Raw genomic sequence first — 20,981 nt, 5'->3', positions numbered from 1 at the left:
TGAGTGTAAGCCATATCTTATGTATTCTTTGCTTACGGGCCTAACCTGAAGATAAACGCAAAGAGGAAATTACCTTGTTCCTCCACAATCCAGTCCAAGTCCCCTGTCCGAGCAAAAATTACCTCGTAATAATGTACAACCACAGCATAAATGATCTGTTTATGGCTCCAGAATGTGGACTCAATGCATTTAATTGGCTTATTCAAGAAGTATATGATTGTCTCAATTAACCAGGGAAACTCTGTATACAGCCTTAGGTCGCGCATTGAACAGTATCAGAGAATAGCGGTTGATGATATGCGCTATATGACATATTTGAAAAAAGATATTTTCTACGCCTCGTAAGCCCACTGCCGTCTATTACCAATAAACGGCTCTCTGCCTCTTAGAGTAGGTTTATATGATAAGGTGATAGCGTCGGCCAGCCATCTTCCCATCGTACGTCCAGGCCTAGCGTAGGGTAGTAAGTTGGAGCTAACGATATCCCACGAATTGGAGGATGCACTGTATAGGTTGGACCTTACCAACTTTCTCTATCATCTGAACGGCATCCCTGTCATTGTCAGAAACCAAGTATCCTGTGTTCTCCAACACGGTCAGATTGCATGACTCAATTGGCCTATCACATCACCCATGTATCTAGCCCTGGCCAGTTTCAATGAAACTAGGAATTGATCGTGCATAGGGACGCCAGAGAAAGTGCCATTCACAGTGAGATAGTGTACTCGTTGGCGGATGGACCTTATTTCCGTCTGACTCCAAATATCCTTGTCAGCCTAGAATCCGGGGGTTTCCCGGCTAGTGGTTATCATCCGACACTAGTACCGAGTCCCATATCTATTTTGTCTAACCCTAACTTGCCTCAATGATGACTGAGCCCGACTAGCATGCCCAGAGCGAGCACATGGAGAAGGGTTATCTAGAGTGAGATTCTGATATTAAAATCAATTTGAGCTCAGTAACATGTACCCTAAAGACGATAAAGCCGATTAAATACTATGCTATACGCTTAGCAGCCAAACTTGCCGCACCAAACTTTCCTGCCCCAAAATAATCCCTGTGCAGGAATTCATGCGGGATCTGATGGTCTTCTACGTATCCAACGCCCCCAACAGCCTTGTCTGTTTAGGGTTTCCGTTAGCTCAGTCTAGAGCTTGTCCTCAAGCAGGGGCAATTGGGTATAAATTACAGTAGCCGGCTAGCTTGAAAATATCCTCTGGTAGCTGCCGGGCTTCTCGATTGGCGTAGAGAGGACCTCCTCTTGGTCCTGGCGGAAGTAATCCCGTTGACTGCATAAATATGGGAGGTTAAGCCCATTTAGACATGATAGGAGAACAAACTTACCCGAAGACGGCAAAGAGAGTGGGGAGAGCCAAAGGGCCGTGACCTCGCACTTGTTCTCGCCGGCGCCATGGTAGGTTGCTACATAGGTGCAGAACCGCGAGTCAGTCATTAGCGCGCTACACCGCGCAAGAATGGGGAGGGAGATAGACACTTACATCCCATCGTAAAAAGCGCAGAGCCAGGCTCCATTTCGGCGTATGTGCATTCTTCAAATTTGGGCATGCGATCAGCGTCCAGAGGTGGCTTCCGGGGATCACGGCCGTAGCCTGTGGAAGCAGTTTTAGTTCTTATTGAACCCCATCACTACACCTGGAAGTGGAACGAGCGTACCCCATTCTTGTAAGTAGTCTTTGAGTCTGCAATCAGGCAGCCTACCATTGGAGTGAAGAAGGGATTGTTGGGGTCAGACCGGGCTTGATAGGCGATTTGGTCCTGGGAACGTGCCTATCAGACTCTTTCAAGAACTACGAATCATGAAGAGGGGCGCAGTGGTTACCCTATGCAACGGCTGGGACTTGGCTCCAGGAACCAAACTAAGTGCTGTGGTTGACGCGAGCATGTAGCCGCTCTTTTGGTGAACAAGTTTCTCCGGTGTAGGAGGCGAATTCATCACTGTGGCTGTGCGTTCTAATGATCAACAGGTTGGCTAAGGGGGGAGGGCCTCACGTCAAGAATCGGCCCATGATTCCCTGCCAGACGGGCAGACGCATGATCTTGACGAGCTGGTTTGGGGTTTTGGTGAGTAGGGCCTGCGAGATTTGAGCTTCATGTTGGGCTATGGATAGCGGGTTGAACGTACATAGACGCGCTAAGAGCCCTCTGGAAAGAAATCAGGGCCAAGCTCTTCGTGCGTTGCATTGGTGTCATAGATCTTGCGGCATCCAAAGAACGGCCAACTAAACGGAATTGGATTATTAATGTTTTTCCTTTTTTTGGTGTCAGCACGGAGTGAAGTTTCCTGCACTCGCTTCCATGCACTCTTTCAACAGGAAACGAGGACGCCACCATCTCTTTCGATAAGCTTGTAAATCTCCTCGAGCGGCTGGGAGGAATCGATATTGACGAGGGAAGGGGCCATCGTGAGGTTGAGTAGAGGAGATGGGACCTGAGATGAGTTGGACCTGCGTCTGATTATAAGACAACATAGGTCTGCTGTGGGCCACCGACCCCCTGCCCAGCCAACTATACCGGCCCGGTATATGCGGAGATATGAGGGGATATCAGGAGACTCCAGGCTTGCAGTACACTGCCCTTGCCATTCTTATCTCCAGAGTAGACCCAAGTAGCGCATCCCGGCTCTGATGTCTCAATACTCGCTGTCTGTCACATTCCTTCTCCGGCCACCTCTCCTATCAGAATCAGTATGAAGGACAGTGCTCACACCCACTTCCAATTATGGTGCAATTTAGGTTTTGAGTCTCTGTCGTTGTTCATTTTCCCGATCTCTTGACTGAGCCGGGTTTGACCAATCCATGCTGCAAGGTCTATCAAGCGAATGATAGCAACAAGTCAACTCACCAACACCTTTTGCGCTAGATATTGCTTGATTTCTTTGGTTCATCACTGGTTGGACCTTCCTGACATATCCGACTGCTTCGCTGTGGCATATAAACGCCTCAAATGCTCCTTTCATCCCCTCTGCCTCCAACAGCTGCCATGGAGACTCCCGCCTCTAGCATTAGTGACACTCAATCCCCGTCCAAAAAGGACAGTCCGATGTCGAGGACAGAATCTGTGGATATCGAAGAGGTGGCTCTGGTCTGTTACGAACCGTCTGACTCTGCGAGTACCTGACTGACCGGTCTCTACAGAAGCCTGGAAGCGCCGAGCACCCTTCGAAGTCAGACGAGACCGAGCTGAGCGCGGCCATAGAACAAGCCGTAAACCATCGTCGTCTAAACCCCAGGCAGATTCAACTTACGGCTATGGCTGGATCCATTGGAGCGTGCGCTACATGTATCCGCGTAGCCAGATAGCACTGACAATCTGCAGCGCTCTCTTCGTGGGCATTGAATCTGGTGTTATGTCTGGGCCCCTGTGCTTATTCCTAGCGTCCATTTTTGGGCCTCTGCTGTCTTCTCTGTCGCACAGTGCCGTATGTGGTTACGCGTCCACCCTACGACTGACAAGTGCGTGCTGAAACCCTCTAGAGACGGAGATCGTCACTCTGCTTCCGCTCGATGGGGCCTTTATTCGTCTAGCAGGTCGGATGGCTAATCCGGCGCTCGGGGTTGCAGTGGGATGGAATCACTTTGTTAGTGAACTGGCCATTCATCAAGGCCGCCGGCTGATGGCTAGCTACAGTTTGCGCAAACCTCCTGTGTCATCTTCGAGGCCACAGTCATCGACACCCTTGTTCAATCCCTGGGGCTATAATCAATCGCCTGCGATTCTCATCTCGAGTATGCTTCATGCGCCTGGAAATTAGCAGACTAACAATCACCACTTTCGCCACTTCTCTACCTCGCAATCAACGTATACCGAGCCGATCTTTTTGGAGAAGCCGAGTGTAAGCACACCAGTCCCCCCTCTGACTTGATCCGAGCTCACTGTTAAGCCAGGTTCGCCCTGGGCAAGATCTTGCTCGCTGCGGGCTTGATTATCTACAGGATTGGTGTCATGCTGGGAGTTAACCCGATGAACGAGTGTGTCCGCTCCCCAGTTGCTGAAGCCAACCCTAATACTCTTTGCAGTCGGTTCGGTTTCCGGTACTGGAAAGAGCCCGGACTATGGGCTGGCGCTAAGCCGTCGGGCATGCTGATGTCATTTGTAGACGCTGCCAACGTTGCTGCTTTCTGCATGGGAGGGCCAGAGTACATCCCGAGTCGGTTCTTGAATTCTTGCGATGTCCACCGACTAATCCTCGTGCAGCGATTGCCGGAGAAGCGATAGATCCGCATCGAACAGTCCCAAGGCATTCAGCACTATAATGACTCGCTTGATAATATTCTTTATTAGTGGTTGTCTCTGCATCGGGGTAAGTCTAGCCGCGTCTGGTATATATGGTAAGACGCTAACTTGCGGTATAGATTCTGGTCCCATATAATGATCAAACGTACAACTCTACCCCTTGACCGAGTGCTCAGAGCTTCACGCTGATGGATCCAGTCTGACCAACGGTTCTGATACCTATGCTGGTGGATCCCCCTAGTATGTTCTCTACGTGAACCATTACATCAGGAATTGTAGGTGATGACTTGTTGTATCCACTGCTTTTGCGTATCTATACCATTAGCCCATACTAATACGCGGGTAGATCGCTCTCGCCAGTGTTACCGGAATCGAATGGAAGGTTCTCAAGCACGCCGTTCCATAAGAACGAGAATGTTGACCTTATTTCTGGGCTGGAATTCTCTGATGCGTTGAAGGAGTATTATCGACATGAGCGGGAGGCTGCGCCAGTGATGGTGAAGGACAAGATCATGGGCAGGATCATCTAGTTTTTGGCTGTGTGGTAATAGTCTAGAAATGGTAATAGCTAGAGATAATATACTACGTGTTATATAGATCTGTGGCGGCTAGAATGGGGGAGGAAGATAGTGCGCGGTTATATATATTTCAGCACCAAGCCGTCAGCGTCGGCAAATAAGCGTCCCTGCCAATTTTTCATCTCACCACTCGTCTCATATTGCCAAACACCGATAGCGATCGGTTCATCTCGAGAATAGATTAATCTGACAATCCTGCCAAGCGTCAGCAAACGAACAGAGCGCGACCGCACGTGCGACTAGAGCGGGGACTGCCTGACTGGGAATTTCAGCCGTTCCAGCGGAAGCGACAGCGATAGTCGACAGTCGTCGCTCTTTCATCACCTCGACCCCACCGCATATGCTCGGCTGGATTCCACGCTCGATCTGGAGATATAGGAGTGCTTCACCCCTGGTAAGCTTGGTTTGATCTGCGTTCAAGAACCGGTGTTGCTTTTAGGTTGCATTTGACTTTTTTTTTTATTTGGCGTCGGTTCGCTTGACCGATGACGGCTAGAGTCCTGATACAGTAAGAGGACGACTGTCAAGTTAAAGGCTTCAGCTGGGTCTTGATTCTTATAGACAGCTGTGCCAGGGTTCATTGTGCTGCTGCTTACCTCTCGGTAGACTGGATCTCAATCATCAGCCTGCTCCTACTAATCTGGCATTCGCCGAGTTGTCGGTCCAGCGGCTAATCAGAGTGCTGACAGGGACGATTATCCACTCAACGTGCTGTGCATAGCTTTGTTTTCGAACCGCAGCGTCTTGCTAGAACAGACCTATCCCTGCAGCCCGTCGCAATGAGCCGACGTCCCAATGTGGCCATCATCGGTGCTGGCTTCGCAGGCCTACGATGCGCCGATATCCTAATCCAGAATGGCGCGCAGGTAACCATCTTTGAAGCGCGCGATAGAGTCGGTGGGAGGGTATGCTCTGGGTACTTTTAAAGCCTTGATGGCGAGCTTGTGGTTAATCGTGCACCAGGTCCATCAATGCAAAGTCGGCGGCCACCTCGTAGATATGTATGCATCATCCTCGCCTAGTTGCTAAGCCCAGGACAAAAGTTGACCGCTGAAGGGGTCCGAATTGGATTCACGGCGCCGGGGCGAATCCTGTCCTCGATATCGCGCGAGCAACGCGGACGACGCTGCATGATTTCGAAGGATCTCAACTCGTGTTTGGGTCCAATGGGAAGGCCCTGGATGAGCGCGTTGCTATGAAGATCTCAGAGATCCTCTGGACCACCATCGACGAAGCGTTCACGTATAGTAACAACCATGAAGCCGATATCCCGGCTGAGAAGAGCTTGCTCGATTTCATCCGCGAGAGGCTCCAGGAAACGAACCTGACTGAAGACGAAAAGCGGTTGTGTATTGACACTGCAAGGCTCTGGGGTTGCTACATTGGAGACCCTATTGAAAGGCAGAGTCTAAAGTTCTTCAGTCTGGAGGAGTCTATAGATGGGAGTACGTAACGAGTTCGCCATCTCATCTACCAGCAACCGCCCTCCATGCTAACCGGGTAACCCAGGCAATTATTTCGTCGCATCAACATACAAGGACATCTTGGCCCAAGTCTCCAGCACTGCCTTGCAACACGCTGACATTCGCCTCAACCAGCCTATCGTCAACATCCACTCAAAACCAATCATCCAAGGCACAAGCACCCGCCGCGAGATCACCATCACTACGCAAACCGGCGAGCGTCACGCTTTCGACGAAGTCGTGGTCACTTGCCCTCTGGGCTGGCTCAAACGCAATAAAGAAGCCTTCACCCCCGAGCTCCCACCCCGGCTCAGCAGTGCCATCGACGCTATTTCCTACGGCCGGTTGGAAAAGGTGTATATCACGTTTCCAGAGGCCTTCTGGCACACTAAGTCCACGGGCAACACTGTCACCCTCCCCACAGTCAGTGCGTCGGCTGCGAACGGGACAAACACCAAATTGAGCTTTGCCCAGTTCCTCACTCCGTTATATTATACAGATCATCCAGAAGAGGTTCCCTGGGACCAAGAATGCTTCTCCCTCGCGGCGCTGCCGAAAGATACCGCCCATCCGACTCTCCTCTTCTACACATACGGCCCTTGCGCCACATACATAGTCAACAAGCTCACCTCGCTCTCATCCACAACCACAGAAGTGACCAACTCACATTCCCACGCCCCCTCCTCAAAACAATACACCTTTTTAAACACCCTCTTCGCACCCTTCTACTCTCTCCTCCCAAATTACATTCCCAACACAAAAGCATGCACACCAACCTCTATCCTCGCCACAACCTGGCAAGCAGACCCGAACGCAGGCCATGGCAGCTACTCAAACTTTCAGGTCGGGCTTGTCGACGGGAATAAAGATATTGAGACCCTCCGTGCGGGAATGGGCCTCGACCGCGGTGTATGGTTTGCCGGTGAGCATACAGCGCCGTTTGTGGCGCTGGGTACGACGACAGGCGCGCTTTGGAGTGGAGAGCGAGCGGCTGGTCAGATCTGCGCGCTTTATCGGCTTGGCCGTGTGGGGATGGGTGTTGAGCGGGACGATAGCCTGCCGAGTGGGAATGGAAATGGGAGTATGGGTGTCTTCAGTGAAGGGGCAAATGGAAAGGGGGGAAGTGGCTTTCGAGTTGGGGGTGGGAGTGCCACAGGGGTTAGGAATGGAGGGGAAGGGGGAGAGAGAGATGCTTTGTTTTCGTAGTTTCGATTGGAGTATCGTTAGGAGAACAGAAGGGCAGAACTAGAGGGGTCTTGTTCGGGCTGCAGGTGATTGATGAGTTTGAGCCTGGCGTCTTGTAAGTTAGGCAGTTGGATACCCGTCAGTATACGTGGGTCGCAGGTATGTGCTGAATAGGTTAGGATAGGATAAGATGGACAGGAGTTTCTTATCACCCGCATGGTCAGGTACATTCTTGCTAGTACCACTTCCTATGCTTCCACGCTGTTTCAGAGTTTTACTATCCATATATAGGTCAATGTAAAGGTAGTAAAGTAGAGAAATTGTATATGTTCTGATATCATTATACACTGAGTGACTACCCCTAGCTCCCAAATCTCATCGGTGGTTGATATGTACACAGCAGGGACGCATCCCCTTTCTCGCCCCCCTCCGTCTCTGTTTCTCGAATAAGATACATATCCTCTACTTGAAATGTATCTATGCAGTATGCAGCGGTTCATGAACGCAAAAACAAACAAGCATCAGGTAGCAACCCAGTGAAGCAGAATATGGGAAATCCAGACAAGCAAACGAAAGCACGCAGCCAGCCCAATCCAGACCGGACCCAACCCAGATCTAAACAAGAAGGCCAGACCCGTAACGAAGCGGACGAGGATCGAAGTCGAGAGGCGCTGTGGGGAATCTTAATTGAATGTAACGAAGATGAATAAGGCCGATAACTTGTGGTTCGTAGGAGCGGAACGAGAAAGTGAACGAGAACCAAGCGCCAAAGGAGTTTGGACAAAACAAGGATGCGCCGACTGAACTGACTGAACTCCGACAAAAAGACCGAAAGACCAAAAGACCAATTTGAGACGAGAGCCGACGCCTTAAAAAGACAAAGCGTAAGAGAAAGAATAAAGCGGACTGGAATAGGCTGAAAAATGGATATTGAAATCGACGGCCTGCGTGATTTCCGAGGCTGGGGTTGAGGAGGTGCACAAGTGCACGTGAAAACGGAGAGGATGATCCCATCGTGACGCGGCGAGGGGGCGGAAGAGGGCGTGTTCAGCCAATCTCCTGTACAGAGACAGCTGTGGATGGTGGATAGTTCAATCTTCCCATATAGTCTCAAGATCTAGATCCTGCCGACGCTCTGCTCCGCATACACTCCACCGTTTCCGACCCGAGCGCGTGTTTGCGAAAGAAGACGGACCGGACATATCCGATATGCCACGCCGGCGGCTGACGCTGTTGGCGTCCGCATCGTCTGCCCTGTCGGCGGCGGCTTTGAGAGCGGCTATGCGGTCTGCTTCAATGGCTGCGGCTTCAGCATCGGGGATGTCCGGAATCGTCTCGAGCGAGGATATACTCGGGCTGCGGGATCGGAGACTCGTCGGGGTCGAGGGCATCGAAGAGGCAGAGGAGACCGAGTAGCTCGGGAAGGACTCGTTGAAGCGGGAGCTGAGAATGACAGGAGACGAACTCGCGGAGGACAGCGGGCTGCCCGCGACCTGGATCGACGGGGTCTGAGGGACATGTAGCGGCGACGAGGGCCGACGGCGACCGATCCGCGGCGTAGAATGTGACAAGACGGGTGAAGACAAGTAGAAGTCTGTATTCGCAGCGGACGACGACCCCGAAGTATCCAGTTCCGCGTGTTCTGATATCGTCTCGGAGATGTTCTTGCGGTGTAGCATCCTCGGCTCGAACGAATCCGCGTACGACAGCTGTAGAGGTAGATACCGCTTAGGTGTATTCTCCGCCATGTTCGCGGGCGACCCGCGACCGTTCACAAAGATATACCTCCCTCTCGAGTCCAGACCAGGCGACGAGTGCGCGCGGATCATGGCAGGGCTACCGGGGTCGTCTGCGAGTGACCGCGACCGAATATGCGAACGAGGAAACGGCTGGCGACTCGGCGTCGAACGAGGTGGATCGGGGGTGAGCGAAAGTGTTATCATGACGTTTCCCGAGCGCTCTGGCTCTGGCTCCCCGTTGTTGACGTCCCCCGGCGAGTCAGAAAGGCTGGATCGTGAGCTGGTATTGGAGCTGGACGAGGCAAGTGACTCGACCGAATCCACGGGACTAGGCAGCATGAGGCCCCCGGGGCGCGTGCGAGACGCTTCCATGGTCACACACTCACACACACTCACGCACTCACTCACACTTTCGCTTCTCGCTTTTCACACTCGATTCTCACTGTCGCTTTTCTTGCTTCTCACTCTCGCTTCTCACGTCTCGCTTCTCGCTTTCGCTTTTCGCTTTTCGCTTTTGGCTTTCGCTTTCTCGTTCTCTTGTTGTTCTGTCCGGAAGAGAACCTAGAGATGAGGTTTAAACCAACCGCATCGCGGGTGTAACGGGAAAGGGGACTGAAAAGAAGAAAAGGTCTCCCTGAAACGATCGAGCCGAACCCAAGGGGAAAGCTAGCGTCCCAATCTCCAGGTCGCGGCCCAAAATGTGTCAAGGCGGAAGAGGGATGAAAAAAGCCCTTTTACCTCCTGAGGGACAGACGACTTCCCCTTCCGGTTGGGGTGCCCAGCGAGAGGCAAGGGTTCGGTAAAGGGTGGAGGAAGCGAAAGAAGCAAGAATGGCGTGGGCGTGGAAAGGGGAACTCCTGCAGTTGAGAAGTGGTGAAGTCGAGAGTTAGTCAAGACTGAAAAAGTCACAGGCGAAAGAAGCCGACGAACCGCCCCAGAAGAGGGAAGTGACCACACCCGAAACCACCGGTGCTTGCTAGGCCATCCTGATCTCCCCCTTCGTCAATGTCTTTGTTTTAATTCTCTTCTTATTGTGAAAATGAAAAATCAAGACAGCAGTCAGCTTCAGCTGGTAAACAGCATAAGAAAAACATTCAAAAAACAAAGGTGCAGTACTGGTCCCACATCGGTCGATGACTTACATGAGTGACACTTCTATGGACCCATTTGTATGCATTACGGCAGGACAGCCATCTTAAGGATTGCTGCCCTCTGGCCTCTAGAGGAGGCTGTCTATCGAGCAGAACACATTTGAGCGATCTCTGTCACTTTTGTTTATTTTTCTTTTTTTTCTTTTGAATATTTTTATTTTTCATATTTTTATTTTTAATTTATTTACTTATTTATTCTTTCTTGTTTTTTTTTTTTTTTTTTACTTTGGTATATGATTGCGATCGAATTGAGTTACGAGATCAATCTGCATAGGTATCGAAACAAATATAGCGAACATGGCTCATCTAAACCAGCAACAAATGAAATACACAATCCAATGTGCAGATATTATTCCAAAGTCCAGATATCAGAAGCAGAATTAACATCATATCAGTTGTGGTCGTCCTTGCACATTTTCGCTACTCTCTTGCGCACATAGATCTCCCGCACCGGGTCTCCCTCATGTGCCTTGACTACCCACTCCCCGATCCCATACTCCTCTGGAGCGCGGCGCACCCCACGTCCTCCGCCCCCGAGGATCAGATTGCCCGGGCGGTAGTTCGGGTCCTTTTTCATGCGGCGGATTGCAGACACATGGATCTGCGCATCGTTCGGGATGTCGCGAACTTCGCCGCACGGCAGCGGCCAGCGGATCGGTTCCCACGATCCGTCCTCCTGCAGGTCCATGCGGCGGAAGGGCAGATATTCCATTAGTCGCCAGGTGAGCACGGAAAGAGGAGATAGGCCGCTGTTGAATGACAGGCAGTCGTGCAGGAGACCCTCCGTGCTCGAGGCGTACAGGGCGGCCCTGAATCTCTGGCTGGAGCTAGACGGCTGCGTCCAGTCCATATTCGCGGCAGTGTGCGTACTACCCTCGCCTTCCTTGTGGTCGTGGTCGTGAGCGGGGTCTTCGCACCAGCTCTTTTGCCATTTGATATCTTGCCGGATAGGGCTGTATTCGCCCTCAAACTCTTCCAGACATTCGAATTGCTTCATTTTCGCGGGATCGAATTCGAGCCCTGCATCTCGCGCAGCCTGAACCATCCATACCAATGGCGCGTGACTCAATGCCCAACTTTCGCCTTTGCCGAGTGTCCAGCCTCCGCCGATATCTGCATGTCCGCCTGGGAACCAAACCTCTTGGATGTCCTGCTCTTGGTCATCCTCGTCCTCGGCCACCCGGCCTTCCAGCGGCACTTGGAGGGAGATCGCGGAGTGGCAACTGATTCCACTTCGCACTGAATTGAGGTCATCCGTCGATCCGTTGGCCGCCGGAACCGCAAGGCTAGGCTTCCGCCTGTTGGGCGAGGGGGAGAGTGCACGGTACCGGTTTTCCGGGTGAAGGCTTTCGTGAGATGCGTGCGCGCCTCGATATACAGAGCCAGTGTCACTTATCCCATTGACCTTGCCATTGGCGTCCTGATCATCGTTCAGGACGATCTCGGGCACGTTGTCGTGCTGCTTGTCTGACTTGGACTCGCGGCTGAATGTACGATGCAGATGCTCTCGCAGATGGCGGTGACGGTGGTGAGTCCTCTTCTTTGGTTTGACTTCAGAGATAAGATCCTGTCGAAATTTGGCTCGCCGCTCATCAATACCCACAGCATGCCGAATCACTCTGGCCGAGCTTCGCGCTGTGTACGGGAACTTGCTGCGTTGCATCCAAGCAGACTCAAATCTCGGTACGCTATTGACCGTGTCAAACAGTCCCATGAACTTGATCCTGGTGATCGGTCGGCTGAAAGTCTCGCGAAACGCTTTCATGTAGCGGAAGAGCTTCTGCTTTTCTGCTCTGTCTTCCTCACTGTCGCCGCCTCGTTGCTGCCATTTCGCGAAGGTCTTCCAAGCGAAGCGGGTTAGTTCTTCGTTACCTGCTTCGAGCAAGCCGATATAGTCAAGCATCTCTGCCAAAAAGCGCGCGATGTAAGCTCCTCGACTGAACCCGATGAAGTAAATTTCATCACCGGGGTTGTAAAACCTCATAAGGAACTTATAGCCGCCCATGACATGCTCATCGAAGGAGGATCCGATTGCCGAGTCCTTGGCCTTCTGATATGCAGACTTGATGCGCTGGAAGCGGCTGGTGTGCGAAAGCGTATTTGTCGTCACATATGTCCCAATGCCTGGTTGGTAATAATGGAACTGGTGAGGCTGACTGCGGTCCAGCATCTTTATTCGGAAACGAATGTCAATACGCCAGCACTCAAAGTGGTCTTTACAGACTTACTCGAAAGATCTTCAGCACGTTGCTGTCCGACTCATCGCCCGCGAACTTGTTGCCTGTGCCATCAAAGCAGAGCACGAACTGCTTGACGGGCCGGGCTGGCCCAACCGGTACAGCCTCCATAAATGGTAAATGCTACTAGCTTGGGAAGATGTCACTTCGGTGTCGCTCTGAAAGTGTGAGAGTAATAAGAAAGTTTGACAGATGGGTCAACACGCAAGGGGCCAAGAAATGTATGTTGGCCTTGGGACGGGTGGAATACTTTTGTAACCGATCCTTGGGACACTCTCCTTATGAGGCCGGATGGCGGCACATGCACGAGGACGTCTCGCCAGAACTTGACGGACTAACTCAAGGACCGGAGTTCTGCGCGAACGTATCGAGCCTTCCTGGCTTGCAAAGTCGAGTTCCTGCAGCCCTGTCGGTCTGGACTCGCTTGGAAAATAGGTGGGCAAGAGGCTGAGCTCAGGGATCCCCTGAGGCAGAAAAAGCGACGTTTGCTCGGCTTGGTCCACACCTTTGAATCATGCCCAGCACGAGACCGAGCCTGAAAGAGGGGAGAAAGACAATATTAAGAAAAGGTTATTTTCCGTATTTCTCGCATGAACCGAAAGGATCCTGTCTTTGAAATCTGGAGCCTGCTGATTGTCAGGCCTCAGCTGCGGGAAGAGCGCCATTCCACTAGTGGTAAAACTAATATGCGCGATGGGCCGCCGCTATTCCTGCGATGATTGCTCCTTACGCTCACTACATTCTTGGTATCTGCACTCTTGGAGGTTCATGTGCGCAACGTCACAAGTCCTGCCCTGTTTCTCGCGTTGTGCAAGAACATACGCCTGCAGATGGCCCGAAGATCAACGTCGTATGTCTCTGCGTCTTGCTCAATGGAACTGGTAAGGGCATTTGCCATGCGAACAAGATCTGTCATGGCCTCAAGCGGGCAAAGGGCGACTCAGAAACCTTCACGGCAGCTTCCAAAGTGGGGAAGTTTTGATGCCAGTGACGGTGCCCGCCCACCCGAGCCATGAGGCCATCGTATCTCGATTTCCCGTGCAATTACCCTATTTACACCTGCCACCGACGGGATCGACAGAGGGATGGCCCAAAGCCAATTCCCCACCTCTTTGGCGGTATCAAATTAGACGTACGTTCCCGTACTTTATACGTATTTGCGCATGATGTAGGTCTATCTATCGAGAACGCGTGCCGCATTGCCGACAAAGACCGTGGGCATGATGCAAGCTGCTGCTGCTGCTGCTTAGATTCTGAAAAAACAAAGGATGTGGGCCTGCCAATCAAGCATCTGAAATACCCTCCGGAGTATGCAAGGGGCCTGAAGAAGGCCAGAATGGTACCACTTGACGCAGCCTTAACCCATCTAGTGCTAGGAATTTGCGGTTCAGTGGCCGTGCGTCTAGTAATGTCTGGCACGGCACAAGTTCGCTTTCTCGGTATATCGCAGCTCAACCTAAGAAGACTCGGGCGCAGCTGAATCTGCATCTTATCCGGCTGGGAACTCTTTCTTCCGGCAACGCTAATCGTCGGTTCGTCAGCGAGCGAACCTAGTGTGACTCTGGGATGGATCGCCTGTGGAGCCCGGCCCTAGCGTCTCCAGCGCAAAAGGTGACGGCGGCCGCCATAGTGGACTCGGAACCAGCCGATCATTAACCCATGGATCGATCAAGGATCCTGGGCACAGTTCGCACTCCTGAACCCGAGAGATCGTAGTCGAGGGATAGCATCTTATGACCCAACAGCATAACTGTACACTTGCTCAGCGACTTGAAAGCAGCCTGAATGGAGCGGTAGGTGCTGAACAGCGTTGAAAGCGACCGGGATTGCCGCGATATGAGGAACTCCTTGCTGGATTCGGCCTCTACCCCCAGCCTCCAGCTTTGAGGTGCTGCCGCGCTTGGGTACGATTCCTTCACGATAAACCAATCGTCGGGGCCCTGATCGTCTTCCTAGCTTTCGCTTGTTTCCATCGAGGTGGGAATCTGGGTCTGATCTCGTCGTTTGTTCGCTTCTAGCGATCACAGAACCAACTCTGGCCGCGCTCTTTAATCTCTATCGCTCTCTGGTTGATGAATGAGTTAATCACGATTTGCAGCCTGCATTCCAAATCATCCGTGCAAAGTGTGGAGTATCCGGTCCATCAACTCGGTTATGATGCACTCAGAGTACGTAAAATGACGATGATCGTGTGTTAGTGTGCGTGGGAAATCTCGCCAAGACCCACTTGGATCTCTAGCGAGCGAGCTGCTGCATCTAGTGGGCTTTCTGAGTTGGTGGCCTTTTCTTCTGCAATGTCTCTCATCCAATCCGACAATTCTGATCGAGGGTTCGGCTCCAAGTCTCTGACTCTCTGCTCCGTATTGGGTTACTCCTCGAGCTCGTCTGTAACACTGTCACATCTTTGCTTTTTCTTTGCTCGAATCGTATATGCTTCCCCCTCCCCTCGCGTGACTATAATGGCTCCGCACTGGGAAGGAGAACACTACTGTGTTTTCCATGACGGCAATTGTCAGCAAAAAAAAGTCCTTGCCAATGTCCTCAGAGCAGACTCTAGCGCCTTGTGCCCCCATGAACACTACGCTTGGGCCAGGAGGATTTGAGAACTGGCGTGGAGAGCGGATCCACCCCACAGGACTGGATATGAGATCCTTACCAAAGTCGCGGTTTGGCTGCGAAAGGCATCACGTTCTGGCTCTGCAGACCTATCGCCTTCTTCTCCTGGCAATGTCGATCTCTCAGGCGTCGACTTTCATTCTCGCAGCTCCACAGAACGCCAAAATGCACAGATTACAGGCTGTCTGTGTCTCCCGCACTGTGGCTGGCGGAACACACCAATACCAAGCACTGACTCCAAAAGAAAAAATCAGCTGAACCTGACTGGCGGATGCTCCACGGCCATTCGTCTCTTACTGCAGCATACTGCTTCAATAACTCAGTTCAGCTTTCCCTCATTGCTGGCCAGCCGTAAGCTTCTGGCATGCGGAGCTGCCCCCGTCCACTGGACCTATAGCGGTACAACTGCGGAGTACATCAGCTCATCAGCTTGTGAGGAGCTCGGGTCGAACAGCTCCAGCTCGTCATTTGGCGAACTTGAGGAACCGAAGATCAGACGAATCAGATCCAGGTGATTGCCCCTTATTGTCAGGTCTCCACTATTGCTCTGAGACGCTGGGCAAACATGAAGTAGAGGAGTAGACGATGGTGAAGTCACTCCGACCGCTAAACGCTGTCCTAAAATCAGCTTCCCAACGGATAATCAGCATCATGGCATAAAGCTAGGACCTTTCCATTTGTGCGCGATCCTCCCCGTAAATTGTTTTCTCCCCATACCCTTCGGCCTTGGATCGGTGCTCCTCGCATTCAGTTGCATCCGACAAACAGACCATCGCTGGGCGCAAAGTGTAACCGACCTGAAGCGCAGTCTGAGTTGCTCTAGAGCCGTGCCGACACACGTGGAGACGCTGTCTATTTAATCGCCATCCCTACTCTGGAGTAGTCTTGCCCTTATAATATTTGCTTTTCCCGTCGCCGTCTCGTCCCGCGCGCCCCCAGTCTTTAAGCAGCCGCTTTCCCTGCATTCTCCATTTTGTCCTGTCCACGTTTCTTCCGGATTTTATTTTTTTTCGCTTTTCGATACCCACAATGTTGCGAAGATTTTCTACCTTCAGAAAGTCCAAGGGGGACAAGACCGAGAAGGCCGACCGCGATTCTAAGGCCAATGGCTCCAATGCCAATAGCGCCGCTGCGGCCAGCAACAGCAGCAAGCGCCAGTCCAAGGTGCCTCCTCCGCGCAGGCCCTCTTCAGACAGCGGGAGCAGCGCTGAGAGTGAAGACGTCCCCGCTGTCTTTGAGAAATACGCGCAGGTGCTTCATGCCTCCTCTCGCCCAATCCCCCACCAGGGCGGAGAGGCAGCATATCTCGAGAAGGAGCACCCTTCAGGCTTGTTCAATGATCTGAAATCTCTCGGTTTCAAGGACTTTGCCTCATTGAAGGACGTGATCAAGACCAAGATCAATGGCGAGCTCACGGATGACAAGACCATGATCATGGAGCGCATCATTCAGGTGAGCAGATACACACCTTGGACGATGGTTCCTGGGGGATTGCGTTCGGACGTCTGACCGGATTTGCAGATCGTTAGCAGCCTTCCCTCAAACTCGAAGATGCGCGTGGACCTCACGAACATGTTCCTCGACGAGCTCTGGGGTTCTTTGCCTCACCCCCCGCTCTCGTAAGTTCGCCTCCACGCACACGAATTCGACCATGATCAATAACTTGGTTCAGATATATGGGCAACGACTACCAGTACCGCTCTGCTGATGGTTCTAACAACAACCCCACTCTTCCATGGCTTGGTGCCGCTAACACAGCTTACGCACGCTCCATTGAGCCCTTGACCGTGCAACCCGGCGGTCTTCCGGACGCTGGTTTGGTCTTTGATACTTTGTTTGCGCGCCAGAAGTTTACGCCTCATCCCAATAAGGTGTCTAGTCTTTTCTTCGACTGGGCGTCTCTGATCATTCACGGTTAGTGAGGCAAAATCGGCGGTTGGGATGCAGGACTAAATTGCAGCACAGATATCTTCCAAACCGACTACAGAGATTATAATAAGAACAAGACCTCGGCTTACCTCGATCTTGCCATTCTCTACGGTGACGTACAGGAAGAACAGGACCTGGTCCGTACTCACAAGGACGGAAAGCTGAAGCCAGACTCCTTCTCCGAGCCGCGACTGCAGGCTTTCCCCGCAGCTTGCTGCGTTCTTCTCGTTATGCTAAACAGGTTTGTTTAACCTTGAGAAGGCAATTTCCCAGATTCGATCGCTGATTTTCGCAGGTTCCACAACTATGTTGTAGAAGAGCTTGCTGCCATCAACGAGAACGGTCGCTTCACTAAACCCAGCCCTGATCTCCCCGAAGAGCAAGCAAAGAAGGCCTGGGCTAAGTACGATGAGGATCTTTTCCAGACCGGACGACTGTAGGTCTCGCTACTGCCTTACATCGAGATTGCACTGACTCTCCATAGCATTACCTGCGGCCTGTTCATTAACATCACCCTGTACGATTACCTTCGCACGATCGTCAACCTGAACCGAGTGAACAGCACCTGGTGCTTGGTAAGTAACGGTTCTGTCCTGCTATTATGCTCTCTAACGAAAAGCAGGACCCTCGAGCTCAGATGGAAGGCAGCGCTACACCTGCCGGTCTCGGAAACCAATGTTCTGTCGAGTTTAACCTGGCCTACCGGTGGCACTCTGCTATCAGTGCCAACGACGAGAAATGGACCGAGAAGGTCTACGAGGAACTGATCGGCAAGCCTGGTTCGGAGATCAGCACGCAGGAGCTGCTTATGGGTCTTGGCAAGTACGGTGCTAGCCTTCCCAAAGATCCATCTCAGCGCACCTTTGCGGGACTTAAGCGTCAAGAAGATGGTACCTTTAAGGATGAGGAGCTAGTCAATATCCTGACTTCCGCCATTGAGGATGTTGCTGGTAAGTTATCTTGTTGAAGTTGTCAGAAAGCAACCGCTAAGTATATTGACTAGGTTCGTTTGGTGCTCGAAATGTGCCCAAGGTCCTCAAGGCCGTTGAGGTTCTCGGTATCGAGCAGGGCCGCAAGTGGAACGTTGGATCTCTTAACGAGTTCCGAAAGTTCTTCGGTTTGAAGAATTACGAGACCTTCGAGGAGATCAACTCCGACCCTGAGGTCGCCGAGTCACTTCGAGCTTTGTACGGTCACCCTGACTACGTCGAGCTGTACCCAGGTATTGTCTCTGAGGAGGCCAAGGAACCCATGATCCCCGGCGTCGGCATCGCCCCTACTTATACCATCTCCCGCGCGGTTCTGTCCGATGCGGTTGCGCTCGTGCGCGGTGACAGACACTACACTGTAGGTTCCTAGCCTCTCTGCGGAGAATTGTGTTTCTAAACTAGACAGGTCGACTACAACCCCCGCAACCTGACCAACTGGGGTTACAACGAGGTCCGCTACGATCTTAACATCAACCAAGGCTGTGTCTTTTACAAGCTCGCCACTCGCGCGTTCCCCAACTGGTTCAAACCCGACTCTATCTACGCCCACTACCCTATGACCATTCCCAGCGAGAACAAGGTCATCATGAAGAATCTCGGCCGAGAGGCTGATTACTCCTGGGACCGGCCGCAGTACCAGGCTCCTCGCGCTAGCTTGACCTCCTACTCTAATGTCAAGCTCATTCTTGACCAGCAGAAGGACTTCCGTGTGGTCTGGGGCGACTGCACTCCGCTCCACTCTGGCAAGGGCGGCGAAGACTTCTGGAGCAAGACGTTAAGTGACCCTCAGTTCAAGAAGAGCATCAAGGAGTTCTACGAGAAAACGACTCTGGAGCTTTTCGCGGACAAGTCGGTCAACCTAGCCGGAAGGAAGCAAATTGACATTGTCAAAGAGTAAGTTGTGCCATTCACAAATCAGCGTGCCCGCTAATTATTCGATAGCGTTGGCAACATCGTGCCCGCTCGATTTGCGTCGAAGCTTCTCTCTCTTCCTCTGAGGAGCAAGGAGAACTCCAAGGGCGTCTTCACCGACCACGAGATTTTCATGGCTTTGGCTGTGATTTATAATGCCATCTTTTTCGACGTTGACACCACAAAGTCATTCCCTCTTCGCAAAGCTGCAGACGCTGTTTCCAAGGAACTCGGCAAGCACGTCGAGAGCCACGTCAAGTCCGTCAGCTCTCCAGGCTTCCTTTCCAGAGTCATTGACAACTTCCGTGATGACCACAACGCTCTCAAGGATCTTGGTGACCAGCTCATTAAGCGCTTGGCAGAGGGTGGTCTCAGCGTCTCGGACATCACCTACGGCCAGATCCTGCCGACAGCTGTGGAACTGGTCCACGGCCAGGCTCAGATGTTCACCCGAGTTGTTGAGTACTATCTCAACGAGGGCAAGCAGCACCTACCTGAGCTTAGCCTCCTTGCCAAGCAGGACTCTGCCGAGACGGATGCGAAGCTGACCCGCTACGCTCTGGAGGCTATTCGCCTGAATGCCGGCTCGGGAGCTTACCGCAAGGCCGAGACCAACTTCTATTTCAAGGAGGGGGACGCAGATATCAACCTCAAACCTGGGGACGAGATCTTCATCAGCTCGGTGAGTTTCCTACACGCCACTACGACCACTAATGAAGCTAGAGCTAATACCTGCCAGACCCAAGCAAACCGTGACCCAACGGCCTTCCCTGACCCTGATGAAGTGCGCCTTGACCGACCCGATGAGTCCTACCTCAACTACGGCATCGGTTCTCAAATCGGCCTCGGCAAGGACGCCACACTGACCGCAGTCACTGCCATGGTACGCGCCGCCTTCAGCTTGGAGGGTCTCCGTCCGGCTCCTGGTGTACAGGGAGTCCTGAAGAAGGTTGTCCGCCCTGAAGGCTACACCCTCTACATGCGGGAGGACCACGGTGCTTTTTCGCCTTTCCCGACGAGTAAGTTGTCTGGCACTAGGACTCGAAGGAATACTGCTAACCAGGTCACAGCTTTCCGTGTGCACTTCGACGGAGAAGTTGTCACTCCTAAGAAGCAGATTGATTCTGCTTGATTTACTGTAATGACTGGATGACGAGGTCATATTCTGTGACTTTTTAGGAGACGTCTCGTTGTTCTCTGATCTAATGTTGTATAGTTCTGATACGTATATGCCATGTAATGTCTAGGTTGGCTTGTTGCATTTGCAGCACGTGTGTTTCTGATATATCTTGACCTGGTTTAGAAGTTGCCTATTCTGGAAGGCGACTATACCATGTTTAGCATCTCTACATTCCTTCATAACGTAGCAGGGGTTCAAGGGCCGCAAATGTGCCCTGGCATGTTCCAAAGTCTACCGTATACCTAACGCTGTGGGACTTGGCCGTCTCGTTCCCACCGGATCCCAACCTGATTTCCCTTAACCATTGAAGTAAAGCTGGGCACCCAGCCTCCAGCTGCCCCCTTCTTTTCTCACATCCCACCCCAACCGTCTTTACCATCGAACCCCAATTCTTTGAAGGTTGTGATATGCATTCATACACCACACCTGACATTCAGCATTGTTAAGTGACCTCCTGGGTCATGTGGTCTGCACCGCTCATTGTAACTGGCTAAGGCGGCTTAGCCAGGCAACGCATGTATAAAAAGAGAGTCTTGACAACCACGATATCTCTAGACTAAGTAGAAAGTGAAATTTCTACTCGCGCACAATCTTTTCACAGGCATTCATCTCAGCTCAGTAAATGCCACAACTCCACCAACCTTCGGTAGTGGCCACGGTGCTCAGCCTCTTCCCAGTCTTTTCAGTCTACCGTCTCAGATCATACATATCTCATATCAATATGAACCGTCATTCGCGCGGTAATCAC

General features: G+C 52.0%; 6 protein-coding genes across 6 annotated transcripts, besides 1 other annotated feature; 3 read left to right on the top strand and 3 right to left on the bottom strand.

The window, feature by feature from the left end:
- Positions 1-20,981: part of a sequence feature (contig 1.84 954..621812(-1)) that runs on past both edges of the window.
- Positions 997-1,954, bottom strand: ANIA_05023 (uncharacterized protein; the record flags this gene model as incomplete). The annotated part of the gene is made up of 5 exons (XM_657535.1): positions 997-1,121; positions 1,345-1,422; positions 1,500-1,610; positions 1,754-1,808; positions 1,841-1,954. 5 exons carry the CDS (start codon positions 1,952-1,954, stop codon positions 997-999), a joined length of 483 nt encoding a protein of 160 aa, XP_662627.1.
- Positions 3,001-4,660, top strand: ANIA_05024 (uncharacterized protein; the record flags this gene model as incomplete). The annotated part of the gene is made up of 7 exons (XM_657536.1): positions 3,001-3,102; positions 3,156-3,289; positions 3,337-3,473; positions 3,748-3,853; positions 3,906-4,157; positions 4,303-4,321; positions 4,601-4,660. The coding sequence occupies 7 exons, from the start codon at positions 3,001-3,003 to the stop codon at positions 4,658-4,660; spliced, it is 810 nt and encodes a 269-aa protein (XP_662628.1).
- ANIA_05025 (flavin monoamine oxidase family protein) lies at positions 5,612-8,190 on the top strand (the record flags this gene model as incomplete). Its single annotated transcript, XM_657537.1, has 7 exons — positions 5,612-5,737; positions 5,796-5,833; positions 5,889-6,277; positions 6,342-7,497; positions 7,605-7,639; positions 7,772-7,783; positions 7,973-8,190. 7 exons carry the CDS (start codon positions 5,612-5,614, stop codon positions 8,188-8,190), a joined length of 1,974 nt encoding a protein of 657 aa, XP_662629.1.
- ANIA_05026 (uncharacterized protein) lies at positions 8,572-9,591 on the bottom strand (the record flags this gene model as incomplete). Its single annotated transcript, XM_657538.1, has 1 exon — positions 8,572-9,591. The coding sequence occupies one exon, from the start codon at positions 9,589-9,591 to the stop codon at positions 8,572-8,574; it is 1,020 nt and encodes a 339-aa protein (XP_662630.1).
- Positions 10,762-12,838, bottom strand: ANIA_05027 (T6SS phospholipase effector Tle1-like catalytic domain-containing protein; the record flags this gene model as incomplete). The annotated part of the gene is made up of 2 exons (XM_050611553.1): positions 12,599-12,838; positions 10,762-12,540 (listed from the first exon to the last, which is right to left on the bottom strand). Exons 1-2 carry the CDS (start codon positions 12,716-12,718, stop codon positions 10,762-10,764), a joined length of 1,899 nt encoding a protein of 632 aa, XP_050467570.1. The 5' UTR covers positions 12,719-12,838.
- On the top strand, positions 16,253-20,458 carry ANIA_05028 (protein ppoC; the record flags this gene model as incomplete). The annotated part of the gene is made up of 12 exons (XM_657540.2): positions 16,253-16,675; positions 16,745-16,842; positions 16,896-17,137; positions 17,189-17,393; positions 17,448-17,588; positions 17,637-17,727; positions 17,775-18,102; positions 18,156-18,499; positions 18,548-19,035; positions 19,084-19,735; positions 19,793-20,072; positions 20,124-20,458. The coding sequence occupies 12 exons, from the start codon at positions 16,253-16,255 to the stop codon at positions 20,183-20,185; spliced, it is 3,354 nt and encodes a 1,117-aa protein (XP_662632.1). The 3' UTR covers positions 20,186-20,458.

The sequence above is a fragment of the Aspergillus nidulans genome, chromosome III (genome assembly GCF_000011425.1).
Source record: "Aspergillus nidulans FGSC A4 chromosome III".
In the NCBI taxonomy this organism is placed as follows: domain Eukaryota; kingdom Fungi; phylum Ascomycota; class Eurotiomycetes; order Eurotiales; family Aspergillaceae; genus Aspergillus; species Aspergillus nidulans.
The sequence above is the reverse complement of the archived record's forward strand: the minus strand, read 5'-3'. Positions and strand labels throughout refer to the sequence as shown.